Genomic DNA, 24,555 nt, shown 5'->3' on the forward strand with positions numbered 1-24,555 from the left:
CTCTCATCACATGTTATCTCTGAACTTGTATGAAAAGTTACCTCAGAGTTTACCCCCAGTGGACCTGTTTTCTTGTTTTATTTGACTGCCAATGTTTAGGAGTCTTCTTCTTTCTTTATTTTAAAGATTTGACCTTGTGGATAACTTTATTTTAAAAACAGTTCACATAAACCTCAGAATTCTGCTTTTTCTGAAGAAAATAAAAACTTCTTTCAGCACACTGGTCACAGTTGGCAGTGGGTGAATGACGTAAGAGGGGCACACGATGTTCAGGATGCCCTTGCTCTTGCTGATCTCCCTTCTGCCTCCTTCCAGGCAGGAGTGCTGCCACCCTACAGAGCCCAGTGCAGTGACTCACAGTATTGCGACCCTTGCCAGCTGAATGGGCACTTTTGCATGCTTTCTCCTCTTTGCTTCTCTGCCAATCCCTTTGTGTCATCTCTCTTTTGGGGCTGTAAGGGGCTGTTCAGGTGATAAGCTTATCACAGTCCAAGTTTCAGAAAGAATTAACTGATCAAAAGGTGAACTGATCTTTTTGCAGTTTCATATTACCTTCACATTAGCAACTTTATGGGATTGATGTAACAGTTTATTTTCACTTCTGACAGTTTCAGGTCAAAATATCTAAACTGTTGAGCTATGGGTTCCTTATATTCTGTCTCTATAAAACTTAAGTCTAATCTCTTATTATTTTATCTTTGACATGTAATTCCTACTGCCAATTCTCCCTATCTCCTTCCTTTGCTACAATGGAATTATTCTAAACACGTGCTATTTTGTTCCAGTTGCCCTGATTTTATTTCTGTGTGGATTTTCAGAGTATCATGCCATTTGTTAGGTAGAATGTTGTGTTAATAGAATGTCATATCCTCTTATGGAAGGCAGTGTTCCCTAGCTTAATCAGTACATACCATGCATTTTATTTATGTGCCAGGAGTCAGAACTTATTCCTGATGCTCAAATTATTACTGACAGTGCTCAGGGAACTGTATTTGCTGCAAGGAATTGAACTATGATTGTCCATATGAACTATGACTATCCCCTGTTCTATCTCTCCAGACGCCCCCCTCATGAAGTCCTTGACTCACCTCCCAAGAATATCAGTGTACAGCAGTTCTCTCATACGTGTCTCAGCGGCTTCAACCAGTGGTGGCCTAAAATTTACCCACTTGACTTATAAAAAGCATTTCCAAATAGATGTGACTATCATAAGCATATTATTAACAAGTATTATAGTTAATATTTAAGTGTACTTTTGAAATACAAGAATAACCTTTCTTTACTCCATGGTAGATAGTAGATTATTTGCTGGTGATGCTCTCTCCATGTTGCATGTAACTTTACTCTTGTAAGAAGCACACCTCTGAGTATACTCTGCTTCTTTTTGACATAATTTATGAGGAGCAATCTAAGATTCATGATCAAGGCCTGTGTTCATTCTTCTGAAAAAGGATCTTTTCACAAGCATGCTAAGACTGTTGCAGGGAACCAGCTTAGCATCAGGTGGGGACTTATTTATGCAGACCTCTGTGTCTACTCCACAAATGCTAACTCTATATCTATATTTTAATAGGATTTACAGGAAGTTCACATGTCTTTTAAGTAGGAAATAGTCTCTCTAAATACCAATGCACAGAACTCTCCTTTCGAAAGGCACAGAGTGGCTAGATGAATCAGGAAATCTGCTGCCTAATAAAGACATACTTGATGTCCCATGACAAATAATTTGTAGATAGCAGGATTTTTTTTAAAAAATTATTTATTGAATCACCATGAGAACAGTTACAAAGCTTTCGGATTTAAGTCTTGGTCATACAATGATGAAACACTTGTCCCTTCACCAGTGCACAACAGGAAAATATTTTTAAGAATTCTAAAGACTCAACTAAGAAACTCCTACAGAGAATAAACCAATGCATCAAAGTAACAGGCTACAAAATCAACACCCAAAATATGTTAATTTTCTGTGTGCAAATAATAACCTATAAGAAGAGAATAAAATGACAGCCTCACTTAAAATAGTAAATTGACTTCTAAGGAGTTAATTTAACGAAGGAGGTGAAAGACTTATACATTGAAAACTGTAAATCACTATTAACAGAAGTAGAAATGGAAATAAAAATTCATGGATTGAAAGAATTAAAATTAAAATGACAGTGGTGCCTAAAGCATTATACATTCAAATGAATCCTCATTAAAATTTCAATGACTTTCTTCAAGGACTCAGAACAAAGTACTAAAACTAGTTTGTAATCATAAAACTCTCGAATAGTCTAAACAACCTCGAGAGGACCGAAGATGAAGATGGGAAATATTGCATTTCTTGACTTTGAATTATACGATAAAACTATAATAATCAAAACTGTGGTACTGGAATAAATATAGGCTGTTGGACTAATGGAACAGTATTGAGAGCCCAGATATAATCAGATGTATGTTAATCTATGACAAAGATAAAAAAAAGACTATAACAAAGAATCTGGGTGTTTGAAATGGAGTTGAAAGATTTTTTTAAAAAATGGTGTTATAAAAACTAGATAGCCACATGCAATAAAATGAAACTGGAACCCTATGTTACATCATTCACAAAAATTAATTCAAAGTATATTAAAAACCATAATCCATAAAATAAACTGAGAAACATAGGCAAAAGACTCCAAGTGTCTTTAGTGATTTGACTTTATTGGCAAAGATGACAAAAACAAAAACAAACAAATGAGCCTAATCCAATTAAAAAGGTTTTACCGGACAAAAGAAACTTTGGTTAACATAAAAAGACACTGTAATGAATGGGTGAAAAAAAATTGCACACCATATATCAGATAAAACAATATCCAAGGTGTATAAAGTACTCACAAAGCTCAGAAATTGCAACAAAAGCCAATAATCCCATCAGAAGATGAAGGGAGATAACAGACACTTCCTTCAAGGATGCCTGTTTGGCATATGAAGAAATGTTCATTGTTCTTTATCATCAGAGAACACAAATCAAAACAACAATGAAATATCTCATACCAGTGAGGACGGAATGTGTAAAAAGATCAGACGCTACCCTGTATTGGCAAACGAGATGCATAGATATTTTTTTCCTCGTTGTTTTTGGAAAGATCACCTGTCTTAGCCTCTGTTGAAAATAGTAAAAAATTCCTTGAAAAGTATAAAAGAAAGGGGGTGGGGTGGGTAAAAAGATAGTACAGGAGGTAGGCCACGTGCCTTGCATGTAGCTACCCTGGGTTCCATTCTCACACCCTGTATGGTCCCTGTGTCTCCAGGAGTGATCCATGTGTGTGTGTATGCATATATGTATGTGTGTGTATGTGCATATATAATGGAAGGTACCTGTAAGAATAGATGAAATCATGCAGTTACTGTAACTGGAGGGGGAGCATATTAAAAAGTTAAATACATTTGAGGGGGAAGAAGAATAAACATAGGAGGATGATCGCACGCATCTGTAGAATAGAGAGAAAAAACAAAGGAATAGATGAAAAATGACAATCCTCTGGACTTGGATCAGAAAATTTATTAACGTGTGGTGCGGAGTGAAGATCTGACCGAAGTGACACAAGGAAAGTGGTGGAGGCTTGGGCGCTTTGTTGTGATGCACACTGATTTTGTGTATCGTCATTCTAAACTGATGCATTGTTAGAACTTCATTACCTGATCTATGGTAAAAAATATTTTTTAAATACTCTTTTATGTTGTATAGAACTGTTTATTTTCCCAGTGTTTTAAAGTACATCATATCCCTTGATACTCCCTCTAACCTTAAAAGGTACACAGACCTATTAGTATTGATAATGGAGGAACAAGAGTTAGAGAGGCAGGGTTCTTGTTTCAAGTGCAGTGAACAGTATGGAGTAGGTTTGGCATATCTAGAAAGACAGCTCTATTGTTACTGAAAGATCATATTCACGTGTTTCACTTGTCATCCCGTTGATCTTCGATTTGCTCGAGCGGGCGCCAGTAACGTCGCCATTTGTCCCTGTCACGTGCAAGTGTAGCCCAATGATATCTGCTTGCTCCAGGAACAGGAAGAGCCTCAAATTGTTCATTCAGGGTTTTGATGAAGTCTGACCATCTTGTTGGTGGGCGGCCACGTAGTCTTCTGATGTCCTGTGGAACCCAGTCGGTAACAGCTCTAGTCCAGTGGTCATCTCTGAATTGCATTACGTGTCCAGACAGTCTGATTTTCTACGCCTTGGCAAACGAGATTCTTGATTGTCGATGGAGGTCGGAACTCCGGATTCCTTCATTCACTTGAGTGAAACGTGATACTCCTAGCATGGCTCTTTCGATTCCTCTTTGGGATACCTGAATAGCGTTCTCATCCTGTTTGCATAGGGCCCAGGTCTCTGAGGCATATGTTAGTGCAGAAAGAATGGTGGAGTCGAAAAGATGTGCCTGGAGTTGAAGGTTCTTCGTCCTCTTAACCACTTCAGTGCTCTTGAAGGCATTCCACGCTGCTCTCTTCCTCCTGTGCAGTTCTGACGCCAAATGGTTCCTCATGTTGAGTTCTTGACCTAGGTACACATAGCTGCTGCATTCAGATATGTTCGTTCTGTTGAGAGTAAATGGGACATCAGGGACTAGTTCGTTTTTCATAAACATCGTTTTGTTGAGATTCAGCTGTAGTCTGACCTTTCCACACTCGTGGTTGAAGCCGGCCAGCATTTGTGTTGCTTGACTAATGAGAACGATGTCATTAGTGAAGTAGAGGTGGTGTAGTTGCCGACCATCTATCTTCACTCCCATTCCTTCCCATTCCAGTATTGCATGATGTTCTTGAGGCTGGCACTGAAGGGTTTTGGTGAAATGGTATCACTCTGCCGAATCCCTCTCTTTATGTCAATGATCACTTCCTTGTAGAATGGTGAGATCCTGGTGGTGCATCTATAATACAGCTCGCGGAGTATCTTGATGTACTGAGTTTGAACACCCTGTTTGGCTAGGGCTTCAATGACTGCTTTAGTCTCAACAGAATCGAAGGCCTTCTTTAAATTGATAAATGTTAGACAGAGCGGCATCTTGAACTCTCTTGAAACTTCAATGAGTTTGGTCACTGTGTGGATATGGTCTATTGTGCTGAATCCTTTTTGGAACCCGGTATGCTCACATGGTTGTCCTTCGTGTAGTTTTCTGCCAATCATATTCAGAATGACTCGAGTGAACAACTTGTAGATGACAGACAGCAGGCAGACTGGGCGATAGTTGCCAATGTTGTGGATGTCTCCCTTCTTGTACAACAGAACAGTCCTGCTGGTTTTCCATTGGGATAGAACCTTGCATTCAGACAGGTAGCGTGTGAAATGCTGAGCCAGGGTATTGATGAGTACTGGCGGCAGGTTCTTCAGGTGTTTGGGTCTGACCTTGTCTGGACTGGGTGCTGTATGCGTATTTACCACCGAAATGGTGTGTCAGATTTTGGAAGGGAGGATGTTGGGAATCACATATCCATCCTGCGGAATTTGGTATGTGGGCAGGTGGACGTGGCTTTTGAGAGATCCGAGTAGAAGTCATGAATAATCCTCTCTATTGCCCTTCTGGAAGATGTGATAGATTCATCGGACGTTGGAGGGCAGTCATCTTCGTCTTGTAGTTGGTGGAGGACAGGCGAGCGTTGCGAATAATTTCCCGGTTTCTGCTGCATCAGCCAACACTGCTACTTTTTTCTCTTTGAGGTCTTCCTTTATCGCTTCTCTGCACAGCTTTGCGAGCTTGGACGTTAGTTTGTGGTTGCTTGTGCCAAACCACGTTGGTGAATGAGCTCGAGAGTTTCCAAAGACAAGCGTCTGTTTGTGGCTTTCCCATTCTTGGCATTCTTGCGAAGTCATGGAGATGCTTAACCAGTCAATCGTATTCCTCATTGATGTTGTCAACGATGACATCTTCCCACATTGCCGCAATTGTGCCAAAGAGCTCCCAGTTGGTGGTCATTCTGGGAGTTCTCTTCTTAAACTTAAACTTTTCAGACCTCTCTCCCTACTCTGTGAAGTAGAAATTTGCATGAAGGAGACAGTGGTCCGATCCCATTTGGAATTTTGGGACAACAGCGCCATTGGTCAGGCAAAACCTTCGATTGAATATGATGTGGTCAATTTCGTTGTGGACCTCTCCACTGGGCGACACCCATGTCCAACGTTTAGATTCAGCCTTCTGCAACTGTGAGTTACCATGGATGGTCTTTGTCAACATGATGAACTCAGACAGTCTCTCAACTTGTTCATTTCATTCTAGGCCATGGGACCCAATGTAAAGTTCTTTGGGCAACCTTCTCAGTTCTATATGGGCATTAAAATCACCAACAATGACCTTGTAGAAGGTGTGGTCTTTTTTATAGAACTTCTCCAGCGCCATGTAGAACTTCTCAATTCCTTCTTCATCGTAGTTGGATGTTGGTGCGTAGACCACGAAGATAGAAACTGCTGGCAGTGAGCCACATCTACTTAAGTGTAATTGTCCGATTCGGGTTGTTAGGCATTCGAATGAATCAATGCTCATGGCAAAATTCGTGTTGACAAGGACACTGACGCCACTGACACCTCTGTTGTCGTGGCATCAATCACATCACGCAATTCTTCTCCAGTGTCAAAAATGGTGTGATGTGATTGATGCCTTCTCATTTCGGTCAGACCAGTGGTGTCATACTTGATTTGCGCTTGTACCATCAGGTCCTTGATGGATGCTTTTGATGCGAGCATACATGTGTTGAAAGTACAGACAGTCATTTTAGTCTTTCTTCATTTTGGTATTCTATTTCATCCCTTAGATTTTATCAGCCTCTCCTTGCTCATCCTTCTTAACGCTGCTGTATTGGGGGCTCTTTCAGTGTCAGGCAAATGAGGCTTATTGTTGTTATTCTTCTTGGCATATTGAATATGCCACGGGTAGCTTGCCAGGCTCTGCCTCTGAGAGGGATGGAGGCTTTTAGGGTGGCCTCCAATCTCCCTTACAGGTGTTCCCATGGTTCATACCATATTTGAAGCCCATCAGATATGGTGCAAAAATTATGGAAAATAGGTAATTTAGTGTCTTATGCTATGGCCCGAAAGCGGCCTGGAGTGTGGTGATGGTTGGGTAGTGGAGGTAGTGGAGGTCTGTCGGTGAGGTATTAATCTGGCTCCGGTAGGGTGGGGTGTCTGGGTTTGATCCCTGAAGCACTGGAGATTGGAGGAGGCAGACAGAGGATCTTGTTTCCCGGGTCTTGTTGAGCCTGGAGTCCAAGTTCGCAAAGATCTGCTTTACCTGGGTCTCTGGGGCTTCACTCATTGTGAGGTTTGGCCCGAGTGTGCAGAAAGCGGCCTGGAGCGTGGTGGTGACTGGGTAGTGGAGTTCCTAATCTTAAAATAATAGAAAAAGTGTATGCCTAAATTACTGCTAAATTGATTTATGTGATCTAAGATTAGACTGGTGCTAGAGTTTATCCTCTGGGATAATAAACAAAAAGTCAATTACTTGCATATGATTGATATGTATAATAAATTACAGTCCCTGGGAGCTAAACTACATGATTCAACATATTTGTAGACCTTAATGTTTTGTCTTGGAAAAAAAACTGCTAATAATTGTATAACATGTACTTTTAAGGAAGGTGAGGTCAGTGGCCCCCACAGGTGGCTTATGTTGGGAGGGCGTGGGAGGGAGGGGAAGATCATTAATTTCTTCCAATCTGCTCCTGCCTCTCTGAGGCCACCTTGGAAGACTCGGACTGATCACACCTGTGGTGAGCCCCTGAGCAGCACTGGCCAGATTCCTGCCAGAACACCAGGTGGACGTCGAGCCACACTTGACGTCCACTTGGTCTTCTAGGTTCTGGAATTGATACCCACTACCTGATTTACCTGGGACCCATGAGCTCAGGGTGGAGGGAGGATTGGCTTGTTGCAGGAGAGGAAAGTATGTCCTAGGTCTTGCCAAGGGTTACCAGGTTTTGTCTTTTGTCGCAGAAAAGAATTTCAGGAGTAGATGACAGTAAAGTAAAAACAGATTTTATTTGAAGGCATTTAGGAAGGGGAAGGAGGGAGAGAAATCAGGTGCTCAAGAGAGAACACATGCTTCTCCAATGGTGAGGAGAGCCCCTACTCTACACATCCCAGGGCTAGATATAAAAGCATGAAAGTACACATCTCAGTGGGGAGATGCGGGTGACACGTGCTCAGGTACCACTTTTGCTGGGCCACGTCACAAGCAGCACATGGACTCGGGCAGCATTTGCATCCTTTCTCTGTTCAAGGAGGCTTCTACAGGGGTTTCCCAGCCTGCCCCCATGTGGAGCTTCTATCTAGGTTAAAAGTCCATTGCTAGGAAGCTTGCCAAGTGGGTAGAGTTGGGAGTGGTCCATGGTCTTTGAAATTTCTTTCCTAGCCTTCTGCTGGAGCTTCTCAGGGGTGGCGGGCAGGGGAGGAAGGGGCCCAGCCTTCTCTGGGTCAGTTACTGGTGCCAGGCCAGGCAGGTCTTATCAGGCCTTTGTTCCTGTGCTCACAGGGTGGGCCCTGGTAGCCTTAAGGCTAGGTAGTTTTATTAGATCCTAGGAATTCCATTTCCAGTGGGGCCCTTCCCTGTCTACGTGCCTACATCAAAGGAACCCAAAATTTGTAGTTTTAAATTCTATGTTTCAGTAATTCTTTAATAATGTAAGAATAACCCTTGGTAGTTAAATATATAGAGAACTCATTCAAGTTCTATATAATTACTCTTCCCATGTTCTAAAATAGTCTTTTTAAGGACCAAAAAGAATATAGTGGATAAAACACTTGGATGCCTGCTTAAATCCCAGGCACCGCATATGGTCCCCTGAGTGCCACCAGGATGATACCTGAGAACAGAGCCAGGAATAATCCATGGACTGCTGGGTGTGTTCCCAAACTGAAAAATATATAATCTTCGTATTCAAAACAGTTGAGTCAATGCTCTGTATCAGCTCAGCCAGTGTTGTCTTCAACAAAAATCATGCTTATTTTTCCTTTATCAGTTGTAATGATTTTTGCTATAGCATTGTCTCCAAGGCAGACACAGTCACCTGAGATTGGATTTTGTTAAAAAATTGTGGTATTGGGGCTGGATCGATAGCACAGCAGGTAGAGCATTTGCCTTGCATGCAGCTGACCCAGGTTCGATTCCCAGCATCCCATATGGTCTCCTGAGCACCACCAGGAGTAATTCCTGAGTGCATGAGCCAGGAGGAACCCCTGTGCATCATCGGGTGTGACCCAAAAGGCAAAAAAAAATTGTGGTATTTGGAGGCTAGAGATATAGTACAGTGGTAAGGTGTTTGCCTTGCATGAACCTGACTTGGGTTTAATCTCTAACATCCCATATGGTCCCCTGAGCACTGCCAGGAGTAATTTCTGAGTGAAGAGCCTGGAGTAACCCTTGAGAATCCCTGGGTGTAACAATAAAGCAAAAACCAAACAAATAGAAAACGGTGGTATTTGAAGAAGATACTTGAATATCCCACAATGTGGATACATTGTGGCATGTAGACTGGAGCAGTAGCACAGTGGGTAGGGCGTTTGCCTTGCACAGTGGCTGACCTGGGTTCGATTCCTCCATCCTGGCAAGCTACCAAGAGTATTCCACCCAACACGGCAGAGCCTGGCAAGCTACCCTGGCAGCCTGGCATATTTGATATGCCAAAAACAGTAACAACAAGTCTCACAATGGAGATGTTACTGGTGCCCACTCAAGCAAATCGATGAACAATAGGAAGACAGTGCGACAGTGCTACTAGAATATCCAAAATTCTTAGTAGAAGTTTCAGGTGCCCTGGAGAGAATCTGTAAAGTCAAAGGGTTGTAATTAGAGGTGAAATGGCTAACTTATTAGAAAGGAACAATTCTAGTTGTATTTAAATTTATGGATTTCACAAAAATATTCAGTGCTGATAACTATTAGTTACCTTGAGGAGAGATAACATGGAATCAATTTGGATTTGCGTTGAGAACTCAGTGGATAGCGTTTTGAGAACATCGTGAATCATCAGTACCAAGAATGCTACAGGGAACTGGGAGAGGCAGATTCCAGCAGAGGGGGAGATGCTGGGTTGTCCTAGGGGGAGTCATATTTCCTTCTTGCTTTTCGGGTGTAAGCCCAGAGCTACATTGTCTGTCTCAAGGAAGATGTTCAGTGCCGTGTTACAAATTTTCCTCGGAATCCTGTAAACTACATCTCATTTTTCCAGCACTCCCTCTATTCCCTGTGAAGACAGTGACCTTGGTGCCACCATCTCTTGTCCCTGCTTATGGTCTTGTTTACCCCCACAGAATCTGTACCAGAACAGGTTTTTGGGCCTGGCTGCCATGGCATCTCCATCGAGAAACTCACAGAACCGACGGCGCTGCAAAGAGCCACTGCGACACAGCTACAGCCCTGGCCAGCTGCACAGCATGGCCCTGAGGACAGGCCCCCATGGCACTGTGACCATCCCCCGTTCCACCAGCGACACCGACCTGGTCACCTCAGACAGCCGCTCCACGCTCATGGTCAGCAGCTCCTACTATTCCATAGGACACTCGCAGGACCTGGTGATCCACTGGGATATAAAGGAGGAGGTGGATGCTGGAGACTGGATTGGCATGTACCTCATTGGTGAGTGAACATGTTTAGCCATACCCGCTACATAGTCTCCTAGGCTAATGTTCTTGGAGTATTGTTTGAGTTTGTGATGTGTTCTTCGTAATCTCTAGATAAACATGACTTTTCTTTTGTCATGAAGGGAGTGGGTGCAGTATCTAGACATGGGGAGATGTGTGGCCCTCACTGATGTGTCACTGTCACCAAATCACCACTGCTTTTCTTCTGCCACAATCACAGCAACTCTATGACAAGGCAAAGAGCAATATCATTGATCTAACAAGAAAATCACTTTTGATTGCCCTATTAATGCAGTAGTTCATAAACCAGATGAATGATAAATAGCTTTTTCTCGTTCTGTTAATTGGCACAGAATGTATAAAGACTATGTTTTAATGAAAGCTTGAACTTATTTACAATTACACATTTCCACTGGCCTCCTGTGTTGGCTTTAAGGATTGGGTTCCCAAAAGGAGAGAGAACAAAAGGGAATGCCCTGCCGCAGAGACAGGGTGGGGTAGTGGGGATGGTGGGAGGGAGACTGGGATCATTGTTGGAGGAGAATGGGCACTGGTGGAAGGATGTAAATGATCACTGTATGACTGAAATGCAGACATGAAAGTTCATAAGTTTCTAACTGTACCTCACAGTGATTCACTAATAAAAAATTTTTAAAAATTTTAAATTTGGGTTCCTTATCTCCAAAAGTCAAACATACATTGACTTTTTCCTTAGGATCATTAAAAAAAAAAAGAAAAGGTATATTTGCTGCCTGCCACTGAATCAAGTTTAACTTATAGATCTATTCTCTTGGATACAGAATGGAAGCAAATTGCCCGAATTCCCAGGCTTCAGTCAGATTAGTCATGGCTTTTAGTCATATACTCAATTGTCTTAGTTGTATATTATACAAAAAAGCTTCTTACCAAAGCAGTTTCCAGGAGAGTGATTCTCAAATGTCAGCAAATAAACAGAATCATACACCTTGGTCAAAGTCGAGTACATAGGAGATAGAATCAGTCGGTATCAGTATTTTCAGGAAATAGTCTTGCAGTAAAAGTTACTTAATTTTGACAAGTAAAATATAATTGTTTATAGGTTTTATACTTAGGGTTAAACATATAGCCCATGGCTTACCCACATGAAGGGGATGGTACTGTGTAATTGGGTTAACAGATCTAAGTAAGAGACTACAATTAATAATTCTAATCACTAGAATGACAAATTAATGAGCATGTCTATAGAAGTGTTTTCATCTTGTTATTTACATTCCAAAATTAAAACATTATTAGCCCATTTTTTTAAAGGGCCATGCTGGCAGTATACCCTAGCAGCATGGGCCTGGTAATGCTATGGATTGTTCTTAGAACCGAACTAGGGACCTCACACTTGCCAGGGATTTTTCTAGGTAGTTTCTAGTGGAGTAAAATAGTTGTATTCCTAGAGAAAAGAAAGGGAAAGAGAAGACTGTGCTTATGGAGGAAAAACACAAACTTTTCCAGGTTGAAAAACCCCACTTTTCTGAGTTTTATCTCTGGATACTTAAATTCCGCTGTTTTGTGTGTGTATGTGTGGGGTGGGAGGGATGTGTAAGGTGGTGGGTGGGAGGGCCTCCCAACCATGCTCAGAAGACCTGGGGTCCCCACTACCAACTTTCACCATCAGGCTAGTGTTCCCTGGAAGGGCCTACAGAGCAATACTGCCCAGGCCCTGCGATTCTTGGGGCTCTCTGGGGGTGACCTGACAGTGCTTGGGGCTGCGGGGTGCCAGAAAGCCTTGTCTGGACCAAATCTTGTCTGGACACGTGCATTCTATATATATTTTTACATTTTAATTTAATTCTGATTTCCAGTCTCAGCTTTCATTTGTTTTGCCTTATTCATTTATTTCCCAACTGCATTTTTTGTTTAAAAAGTGGCTTTCAGGGGCTGGAGTGATAGCATGGCTGGTAGGCGTTTGCCTTGCATGTGCCCAACCCGGGTTCGATCACCGGCACCCCATATGGTCACCCCAAGCACCGCCAGGAGTAATTCCTGAGTGCAGAGCCAGGAGTAAGCTCTGTGCATTGCTGGGTGTGACCCAAAAAGCAAAAAAATGAAAAATAAAAAGTGGCTTTCAGTATGTGCTTTTCATTGTTATCTGTATCTCTGACTTTTAATATACTTGAATAGCACATTTACATGTATTGTACTTACCATTATATTAGTACTTATTTTTTGCCATACTTATAGGTCTTTACTTCCTGCGTTTCCTTGTTTTACTTTTTCTGTTTTTCACTAAATTGATCCATTTATTTAACAGCTATTTGTACTTATATTTATTTCTGGTGATTATTTAAATAATAGACCAGTGGTTCTCAATTAGGGGTGTTTTACCCCCAGTAGGCCTCCAATAATAGTAATGTGTAAAGACATTTCCAGATATCACACTGTAGGAAGTAACTCCTGGCATCTGTTGCATAGGGCCCAGTGATGCCACGAAACACTGTTGTGCACAGATCAGCCTCATGCAACAGAGTATCTAGCCCAGAACATCAACTGTTGCCTAGACTGAGAAATCCTGTCTTTGTTCATACTTAGGTCTGCTTTCTGTTGTTGATTTTTAACCATATCAATACCTCTTATTCTAACAGGCCAGTAGCTTAACCAAGATCTTTTAATATTTCCTTGGTATTCCTGGATTTTTATATTCCAGTTGTGGACAGTTTTCTTTTTATCCTTGGTATTTCTTGGTCTTTATTATGTATTTTATATTTTTATTTGAGGTTTCTCATTCCCATATTCCAGTTTCTCATATTCTCTTTTTGAATCAAAATTTACATAATACAGTAGGATTGGAACAATGATGGATAAAGACATAAATATTACTTCCACAAGTGTAGCAGTATCCTGTTTAACGATATCCTACTTCATGGAACATGAGGCATGTTTTTTTAAATTTAAAAAAAAATTTATTGAATCACCATGTGTGGAAAATTACAATGCTTTCAGGCTTAAGTCTCAGTTATACAATGCTGAAACAATCATCCCTTCACCAGTGCCCATATTCCACCACCAAAAAAACAAAACAAAACAAAACAGTATACCTCCCATCATGCCCCCCCCCCGTAAATGATAAATTTCACTTTACTTTCTCTTTACTTTGGTTACATTCAATATTTCAACAAAAACTTCACTGTTATTGTTAGGAGTTCCCCACTAGAGTCAGACCTGCTGTGAAGAGATATGAGGTCACGAGGCTGCTATTGCAGTCAGGGAAATTTCTTCCAGATATTGGATCATTGCAAGCTTGTAACTCTCATCTGTGGTCCTTATAATATAGCGGTCGCCACATCCTTCTCCCCCCTCCGGCAAGGAAAAGGCGAGAGAGAGAAATACCTTTCCCCTCCTGGGCAGGCATGGGGCCGCAGCTTAGTTCTCGGTCTGGAGACATTCTGCAAGGAGCTGCCGGTACCTAAAGTAGTTTAGCTGGCCTCTGGAATCATGCTCCTGCAGCTGCGGAGAGGCCGCACACGTGCGGCCCCCGGGATCACATCTCGGTGGCGAGCAGGGCCTGTGCCGCCCACCTTCCCGAGAGCACCCTCATGTCCCATTGCTGCAGTTCGTAACTCTCATCTGTTGTCTATGTTATGTTTTAGTGAATTTCAGATAGCACTTTATCAGGAAAAAGTTCACTGCTATTAAATAAGAATGGAAACTGTCTATTTGCCCCCTGCATAGAGTGTCACATATATAGTAAAACGAGAGTCTTTGAAGCCACTTTACTTAGTTTAATTGAGCACTTCATACACTATCTGGAACAAGAATAACTTTTTAATTTTCCCAATATCTGTACTTCAGTTGAAAAACACATACTATGAGTTGAAAGAAGTTAAGTACAATTTTTTCCCCATCCATAAAAAATAATTAAATTGTGAAGACTTAAAATGTAATGTTTTAGTGATTGGCTTTGGCCAAACACATGCACCCAGAAGCTCCCAGACAGGCACCATATGTGCAGCAACTCTTGAAGAACAGAATTTTTCCCTTTACATCTGATGCCCTGTACTTCCTTGTTGAGGTGAAGCCAGGTAGAACATGCATACAAAGAAACAGTCTGAGGGGGAAACACAGAAGAGTGACCTGAAGTGTCAAGACCTATGTAACTCCTTTTCCCTGGATCCCCTTTGAGTAGAAAAGAGCAGGGCTTCTACACCTCACTCAGTACTGCAAAAGGCATGTCAGTTCTCTCTGGATCTTCTGACCTGATGGTTAACAAAACTGTAGTCAAGGCAGAGTGGAAAATTCCTTGGAGAATTTTTTGAGATATGGTCATCGAAAAGCAAGTTCTCTGAGAAATGGAGGTCACATTTGAATTTTTAATAAATTATTATTTTTTCAGTTGAACTCAGGATACTTAGGTAATGGATCAGTTTTCTTTTTAAATATATTCTGGACTCACCTACCCATTTTGCTCTCAAGAACAATTTGTCTCTTTTTGTTTCTACACTTTCCTATAAAGATGGCATGTGGAAATTATAATTTTTATTTCTAAGAAAAATCAAGAGAAATGCAGTAGTCATTTCTTGGATGTACTTATTGACAGGGACACACCCAATAGAAGTCAGAGCTTAACTCCTATATTTGTGCTTAGAGATCACTTCTGGTGGGTTCAGGAGACTATATGGGATCCTGGAGATCAAACCCAGGCGGGCTGCATACAAAGCAAATGCCTTACCCACTGTACTATCTCTGCACCCCCTAGTTTTGTTTATTTCTGTACATTTACAGAAGTAAATTTCTGTAAATTTATTCTTATAGCCCCCAAAACAACAACAAAGCAAATAAACAAAAAAGAAACTTATAGAAACATATAGTTTACAACAGTTTTCCTCAGGCATCTCATTCTTTTTTCCATATACAAAGTAACAATATTTGATTTATGTTTGTTTTATTTTAGTCATTTATCAGGGCTCCAGGGGCTGGAGTGATAGCACAGCGGGTAAGTGTTTGCCTGGTACGTGGCCAACCTGGGTTCGATTCCTCTGTCCCTCTCAGAGAGTCCGGCAATCTACCAAGAGTATCCCGCCTGCACAACAGAGCCTGGCAAGCTACCCGTGGCATATTCGATATGCCAAAAACAGTAACAAGAAGTCTCACAATGGAGACATTACTGGTGCCCGCTCAAGCAAATCGATGAGCAATGGGATGACAGTGATACAGTGATAGTGATCCAGAAATATCCAGAAATAAGTTTTACTGATATTATGACTCAAAATTTTAATAATCCACAAAGATATTTTCTCTATTATAAATGGTGGATCAAGAGATAGGATTTTATACACTAGAATAAATATTATTCAGTATATGTTATCTATTTTTGAGGAATTTAATATATTTCAATATGTCTGTACAAAATGAGTAATGACAGAAATTTAAATATTTCTGGCCTAGATATTTCAGATTATTAATGATTTTATACATGGAACTTTGTAATAGCCCTATTTTGGCTTAGACAGTAAACAGAAATATATCATGGTCTAAAACATTATATATGTATGTATATATATATTAGCTTATTTAATTCTCCCAATATTCTTTTGAGGTTGATAATAGTACTAGTCCCATTTTGAAATAAGGAGTCAAAGATAGAGAGGGATTAGTTAAGTTGTCCATGTTAGCATAGTTAGCGGTGGTAACCGTGACCTTCCTGCTCTAAGAGATCTGTTAGTGTCCATATAATCTCTTGAACATATCTATCAGAAAGAGACTTCCACAGTCACAAAGAAGAAAGGCCCTTGGGAAGAGAATTTGCATTGCCATTCTTTAATGTGGTTGTGAGTGTAGCTTTGCCCCATTATCCATTATAGTCCTCTTCTTTTCTCAAGTGCCTTTCCCTAGTACAGAATCTGGTTCCCCAAAACCACATTTTCCAAACTTGTACAACTTGTACAATGCTGGCCAACTTTGACCGTGAGTGTGGAAAGGTGGGACTGCAGCTGAACCTCAACAAGGCTATGCTCATGAAAAACGAACTAGTCCCCGATGCTCCATTTGCTCTCAATGGAATGAACATCTCCGAATGCAGCAGTTATGTGTACCTGGGTCAAGAACTCAACATGAGGAACGACTTGGTGCCAGAACTGCACAGGAGGAAGAGAGCAGCGTGGAACGCCTTCAAGAGCATCGAAGAAGTGGTTAAGAAGGACCTCCGACTCCGGGCACATTTTTTCGATTCCACTGTTCTTCCTGCACTAACGTACGCCTCAGAGACCTGGGCCCTAGGCAAACAGGATGAGAATGCTATTCAGGTATCCCAAAGAGGAATCGAAAGAGCTATGCTTTTCACATGAGGCTGACACCCAAGAACATAGATACAAGGGCCAGGGGGATTGCCCCATGGTTGGAAGATTGCTTCATGAGCGAAGGGGAGAAGGCAGATGGAATAGAGAGGGGATCACTAAGAAAATGATAGCTGGAGGAACCAGTTGGGATGGGAGATGCATGCCGAAAGTAGATAATGGACCAAACATGATAACCTCTCCGTGTCTGTGTTGCAAGCTATAATGCCCAAAAGTAGAGAGAGAGTATGGGGAATATTGTCTGCCATAGAAGCAGGGGGAGAGTGGGATAGGGGGGGTATATCCGGGATATTGGTGGTGGGGAATATGCACTGGTGGAGGGATAGGTGTTTGATCATTTTGAGATTGTAACCCAAACATGAAAGCTTGTAACTATTTCATGGTGATTCAATAAAATTTTAAAAAAATTAAAAAAAAGGAAAATCGGCACAGGTGGAGGGAGGGATGGGTACTATCATTGTATGACTGAAACGTAAGCATGAAAACCTGTAAGTCTGTAACTTTGTCTCATGGTGATTCACTAATTAAAAATAAAAAAAGAAAGAAAGTGCTATGCTTGGAGTATCATGTCTCACTCAAGTGAGAGAAGGAATCTGGAGTTCTGACCTCCGTCAATGATCAAGAACCAGGGACAGGCTGGAGCAATAGCACAGCAGGTAGTTCGTTTGCCTTGCACGCGGCCGACCCGGGTTTGATTCCCAGCATCCCATATGGTTCCCTGAGCACCGCCAGGAGTAATTCCTGAGTGCATGAGCCAGGAGTGACCCCTGTGCATTGCTGGCTGTGACCCAAAAAGAAAAAAAAAAAAAAAAGAACCAGGGACGCTGTCTCATTTGCCAAGACATCAAAAATCAGATGGGCCGAACATGTAATTTGATTCAGAGACGACCGCTGGATTAGAGCTGTTACTGACTGGATTCCACGGGACGTCAAAGGACCGCGTGGCTGCCCACCAACGAGATGGTCAGACTTCTTAGTCAAAACCCTGAATGAATGATTTGAGGCTCTTCCTGTTCCTGGAGTGAGCAGGTATCATTGGCACGTGACAGGGACAAATGGAGACGTTATTGATGCCTGCTCGAGCAAATCAAAGATCAATGGGAAGACAAGTAATACAAGTGATACAACTCCTATAGCTTTATTCCACTGAAGGCTGTACTTTGGGATAAGCCTGTGCAAGATGGGAGGGCAGAGGTGAATGACAGTCCTGCTATTTACTATGGCTAGAAGAAGCATAGGTTTGAGGCATTGAACTCTTCCGTAAAATTATGTCTTTTTGTGTGGAGAGGTGTTGTTGTGTGGCCTGTTGCCAGAGTCACCTTTCTTTTAGATCATGGCTCCTGTGCAGGGTTTTGTACAAAGCATGCTCTACTGTTTGCCTCTTGCATGCAGCCACCCTGGAGAGCCAGTGTATTTTATGTTCATCTCTAGAGATGCCACCAAAAGTCCATTTCTCCAATATCTAATTTCATACATTCATCATCTTTGCATAATTGTCCTGACTGTACTGGTTTTCTGGACTGTTTTCCTGTACAACACTGAAAATTAATTATACTGAATTCACAAACAAGCACTATTAACATGCATAACAATTGATAATGAACACTTTTGGGGAAGGAGTTCACATTTTAGCATAAATGATTCAACAAGAATATATATTCTATTTTCTTATGTGATATTTCCATGGGACAGATAAGAATTGCCAGGCAACCAAAATGATACAGCTTTCTTGCTTACTTGACAAAAGAAGCCATCATGAATGTGGCCCATGATCCCTGGCACACAAGTTGCTGATTACTTGTATGTGGTTTTAAAAGGTTAGAATCTCTTGTGAATCAATGGTCCATTGCAGATTTTAACATCATTGCTTATGCCTGGAATGACCAAGACGGGAATTTTTTTCTTATCTATGTGCCTCACAGGCTGTTTGGGCTTCATTTTTCTTTCTGAGCCACTAGCGTACTTGTCAGGTAGAGAAACTGAGATGTGATGGATGACCTGGATCTGTCTGGTTTCAAATCTCCAAACCATCTTTTTTGTACCCTTACATGGGATGATTCAAGAAAAGATCCTTTATCTTACTGCTAAAATCAGTATGTAGGTCTGAAGGGGATCATTATTGTGGGGCTCTTGATCAGGAAGAACAATAACAGGACAGAGGACTTAGTAACAAAACTCAAGTTCTTATTTATTAATGTTTTCCCTAGAAGTAGGGAAACATATGTTCTCCATATGGTCTCAGAAGAATCCAAATCTACACTTTAAAAAGAAATATCGATTCATAAACTTTTTGGCAACTTTCAGGACCTTTGTAAAGAGATGGCTTTGTTAATAGCATTTCTGCAGATGAGGAGTGAGAAGAGCCAGGATAGTCCTGTTCTGTCCCCCAGCCCTCAGGAGCTTTGTTCTCCTTTGTATGGGAATGGCCATTTTGCAGATGGATCTTTCTCTCTCTCTTGCCTTTTTTGGGGTCACACCTGGCAATGCTTAGGGGTTACTCCTGGCTCTGCATTCAGGAATTACTCCTGGTGGTGCATGAGAACCATATGGGATGCTGGGGATCGAACCCAGGTCAGCTGCGTATAATGCAAGTGCCCTACCTGCTGTGCTATCACTCTGGCCCCTGTTTCTCATTTCTTTCAACTCCTACTCCTCCATGGAGTCTTTCTGCTCTGCCTTTCCTTATGGAGCTTTGATGGTTCTGCTCAAGAATACACTCCCAGGGCTGGAGCAACTTGCTTCCTTTTTGTCACCTTAACCCCCCTCTACTCACCCCAATCCTCCCTGTTCATTTTTTGTTTGTTTTTGTTGCCTTTGATTTCTAGGATTAAGTGAATAGGGAAAACTGTCCCTGACTCTAAAGGGGGTGGGAGTAGCTGAATTCAAAATAAAACCTCAAAATTAAATTACATTAAATTAAATTCAAAATTAAATGCCTCATAAAGCAGGAAGCAAAAGAAAAAAGAAAAATACAAGAATACAAGCAATCAAGACTCTCCAATAATAAATGGGGCTGGAAATCAGTGGTTAGTGCCTGGCAGGTGAGAAGGTGACAGACTTTGGTGATTTTCAATTTCAGAGTCTTTTTTTTTTTTTTTTTTTTGCTTTTTGGGTCACACCCAGCGATGCTCAGGGTTTACTCCTGGCAGTGTTGGCGGGACCATATCGATGTCAGGAATCGAACCTGGGTCTGCTGTATGCAAGGCTAACGGCCTACCCCGGCCCCAATTTCAGAGTCTTGGTTAGAAGCATTCTTACCTGTCCGGTGGAACCGCAGAGTGCTCAGATCCCTGTTAAAGGCTGTAGAAGTCCACAGAACTGGTATCTCTGTTACGGAGAAGCGGGGCAGCTGCTCTTGCTAGAATGCCTTTATCAGGTGCTCCCGGTTTGGTCCCAGCCAGCCCTCCCGGGTCCCCACTGCCGGGCAGGATCCCAGGAACACACCGGACCTGTCATGGAAAGCCGAAGCCGCAGGCTTGCCTGGACTAAGATTGGTGCACTGCGTTAGCACCAGTCTCATTGTTTAATTCTCCGCCGGTTAAGCTGCAGCCTCTCTCGGGATGGAGAGTGAAACCGAGGTGGAGGACGCGTTGGTTCCGAAGTGGAAGCTCCGCGGCCGAACACGCCCGATTTTCCGCCAGGCACGGCCCCACCGAGCCTTACAGGGAAGGGTGGTGCGATCACTGTCCAGAGCAGCAACTCTGGGGTCTGGAGCTTCCGGAGTCCACGCTCGTATCGCCTGTCCCCCTCACGGGCACCATCTCTTCGACCCAGAGCGGGTCCAACCGGGCTGAGGGGCGAGTGTGCCGGTGCGGGTCCGGCGTGGCCTCAGCAGGTCCAGGATGCCGGCCAGCAGCAGCACCAGGGTTCAGGCGAAGCGGTAGTGGCGTAGACGAAGGGGAGACGGGGCTCCCGTGGGCCTGCCGGACCCCTTCTTGCCGTAGATCCTTAGAGGCGAGTCGGGAGGTGGACAGGAGTGTTAGTTTCAGAGGGAAGCAGAGGTGATACAGGACGGCTTGGTCCATCTATGCCGGACAGAGGAGTGTTGAGCTCTGCGGGGGGCCAAGGGTCCGCCTGCACCCTCCTCGCCTGCCTGCAGAGGGAGCCTCTGAGCCATCCCCGCTCCCAATTACGGAAGCAACCCAACCGCCAAAAAAACCCAAACAAACCAAAAAAAAAAAAAAAAAAAAAAACCCAACCCTAAAACAAACAAAAACAACAATGAAGACAAAACTTAAGCAAAAGGCTAAGCAATGACTCTGTCCCTCACTGGCCTACAAATTTTGCAAATATTGTACTTGCAGAGGCTAGGGTGGCCCTGAATCCAAGAAATCAAAGTATGTTTAAACTTTAAAAAAATTTTTTTAAAGGCCGGTCATTCTTCCTGGGATCTTTAGGAGATAACAAGATAGCCCCAAAGGCTCAGAAGGATCGTGAGGCCCCGCTTTCACGGCCTGTATTCATTCTGAAAATCAAGATCAAGCAAGGTTTTGCCCTTCTGCTCCACAGGAGGTTTCTGACATCTCTCAGCTCACCTTAGGACACCGTTTGACAGGTGTACTGCCCCAGTCAAACTCCTCACATGGCACTGTCCCGGGAGCAGGTCGCCCGGGACCAGGCACTTGGCACCAGAAGTAAGAGCCCCTACGGGCTCGTACCACACCCCCCCCCCCGCCCCCGCCACCGCCTCCTGCCTCACTGGGTCAGAGCATGACAAGCTGCCCATGGCTAATTCTTATGCCAAAACCAGTAACAATGATGGGTCTCACTCCCTGACCCTGAAAGAGCCTCCAGTGCAGCACCGTTGGGAAGGACGAGGAAAGAGAGGCTTCTAAAATCTCAGGGCTAGGATGAATGGAGAGGGTACTGAGACTGCTCAAGAAAATCGACGATCAGAAAAAAAAAATCGACGATCAACGGGATGATGATGATGATGAAAAAGATGGCCAGGTAAATAGCACTGTAATCTGGAAAAAATAAATGCAAAACAGTTCAGGTGTCTGCCTGTCCAGGACAAAAGCGGCTCATTGAGGGGAAAGACCAAGATCCATTTTTATTTGTTTGTTTGTTTCAGCCATAGTGCAGAGTTTAAGTGCAAGAATCCAAAGGTGAAAACATTATAAAACGTGGGTTTCTGGTTTCTCTTGACCCATGCACAAGAACTGACTAGGTGCTGGGGCCAGAACCTCTGTGTGACTGTGAGATCACATCTGTGAGATCAGAGGAAGGCACTCATCCGAGGCATGAGCTTCCCAGGTCCTCTCTCAGTACTTGCCAACTGCTTATGGTGCCAGACTGGGATTTCCCCTTGGTTTATCAGAAATAATCCTGCATTGAGAGTTTGTAGAAATTATCCCAAACACCTTACAGTACATAAGAGTGGATGACCACAGAAAAAGAAAATAGCTTCCAAAAAACATCTTGTGTCTCCTGTTCTGATTCTGACCCATCAAAAACCTTTCAGGTCCCCAACAACGCGATCCATGTCCAAAGGCACTACCACGAGAAACCATCCCTCTGGACAGCAGACAGGTGTCCCAGGATCAGAGATGTGTCCCAGGGCAACCTCAGAATGATGCTTGGGGGATGTGGTGGGGGAGGGGTGTGGAAGTACATAGGGAAATGGGTCCAGAACATGTGTAAGAACCCAAATCCTAAATACCCAATGACCACACACGTCCATGGAATAGAGGGTGACAAATGACATATCATGGGAATCGACAGATAACAAAGGCAAACCCTTGGCCTGGGATGACAAAACAAAGAGTGGGAGTTGAGAAGGGACTGGGTGAGGGGGGACGAAGATAGACCAGAGGTGAGAGAGGGACAATGGCAGAGAATGTTGTGGGCACTTCGGTGGTGATGGGATGCTGTGACTTTGTATATCGAGAGAAGAAACTTTAACGTGATTATAACCATATGACCTAAATTAAATATTTTTAAAGGGTTGGAGAGATAGTTCAGGGGTTAAGGCACTAGATTTGCAGGATGGCCAACAGTGGCTTGACCCCCGGCACCACATATGGCCCCTGAGCCCCACCAGGAATGATCCCTCAACACAGAACCAGGAGTAAGCCCTGAGCATTGCTGAGTGTGGCCCAACTCTCACCCCTATCCCCAAATTAAAATTTTTTTTTGAAAGACCAAATTCCATTTCTCACACTACATACTACCACTCCCACTGCCATCCCCCACCACCTTCCAGCACCCCTGGTCAGAGGAGCACCCAACTACCAAGCTGAACACAAAACTATCCAGTCTACTTGGCCAAGCGTCGCCAGGAGTAGCCCCTGGGCTCCCAGACCCTGCTTGGCAGTCCCTTCCCCCAAAGAATGGAGTGTCCGTTTATCAGTCAGTAGGATAGTAAGAAGAGCTCAATCCTAAAGGCTGATTTGCTGTGGATTTCTGAGATTGCAAACCTAAGAAACAGACTCCAACCTATAGCACTCCAGAGACCTTTCTGCTTCGACATAAGTCTCCAATTGTGACACTTCATGTGATAGTGACAGGGACTCATCAGCTTGGTGGCGGGAGGGATGTGGATCATTTACATCTCTGTGGTGCCAACAAACATCCGAACTTGAGGGGGCAGCTTGAAATGTTTACCTGAGTGGCAAGAAGCGTGTCTTATAGAGCATGGTTCCTAGGGTTCCCTGGATGTCACGGTCATACAGCAGCTGGGCTGTCCACACGTTTGGATAGTTGTAGGGAAAATGGGATCCTTCATGAAGGACTTGGTACACCCAAGTCGATTTGAAACACTGATATTTGTGTGGTGAGAAAGGGGACAATGTTCTCTTAAAGATGAAAAGAACAAATTCTCAGGTGTTCCTTTGCACACTCCACATGGATGCCAAAGGAGTCCCATTTGTCCCCACTTCACACCTCGGCCCACTTCATGCTTCACACTTCAAAGCTCAGCCAACTGAATCATCTCAGTGATCACTGGGAAAGAGAAGCACCTTGAAGTGGTGATGAACTTGCGGCTGTTCCTTTTGCTGGGTTTGTCTGCATTTCTGCAGTGCCGGGGATGGAACCTCTGGCAGAGGCATGCACCTTACCATGGAGACACATCCCTGGGCCAATCTTTAATATATATATTTATTATTATTATTTTTAATGTACCATTATCTTCAAAGAACACACTGGAATGTCTACAGATGGATCATGTGGTTTCAAGGACCAGCTTCAAAATAACACACGTGGGACTGGAGTGATAGCACAGCTGGTAGGGTGTTTGCCTTGCATGCAGCCGACCTGGATTCAATTCCCAGAATCCCATATGGACCCCTGAGCACCGCCAGGAGTAATTCCTGAGCAAATGAGCCAGGAGTAACCCTTGTACATCACCGAGTGTGACCCAAAAAGAAAAACACACAAATGGGTTTGGGAGAGTTTTGATTCATTCTACAGTTTTATTTTTGTTTAAAAACAATTTTCTAACTAAAACACTCCCACACGGCAGAGCCTGGTAAGCTACCCATGGCGTACTCGATATGCCAAAAACAGTAACAATGATGATCCTCATTCCCCTGACCCTGAAATTGGGCTACACTAGCACGTGACACGGATGAATGGAGATGTTACTGGCACCTGCTTGAGCAAATCGATGAACAACAGGATGACAGTGATATAGTGATATG

General features: G+C 43.1%; 1 protein-coding gene across 9 annotated transcripts in view; it reads left to right on the forward strand.

The window, feature by feature from the left end:
- HECW1 (HECT, C2 and WW domain containing E3 ubiquitin protein ligase 1) overlaps positions 1–24,555 on the forward strand; it is a 268,709-nt gene that overhangs the window by 96,104 nt on the left and 148,050 nt on the right. For all 9 annotated transcript variants that reach the window (XM_055124933.1, XM_055124931.1, XM_055124935.1 and 6 more), the window contains one exon: positions 10,263–10,587. In XM_055124933.1, the coding sequence (XP_054980908.1) occupies positions 10,263–10,587 (325 nt within the window). The remainder of the gene's footprint in view (positions 1–10,262; positions 10,588–24,555) is intronic.

This window comes from Sorex araneus, chromosome 2, assembly GCF_027595985.1.
Source record: "Sorex araneus isolate mSorAra2 chromosome 2, mSorAra2.pri, whole genome shotgun sequence".
In the NCBI taxonomy this organism is placed as follows: domain Eukaryota; kingdom Metazoa; phylum Chordata; class Mammalia; order Eulipotyphla; family Soricidae; genus Sorex; species Sorex araneus.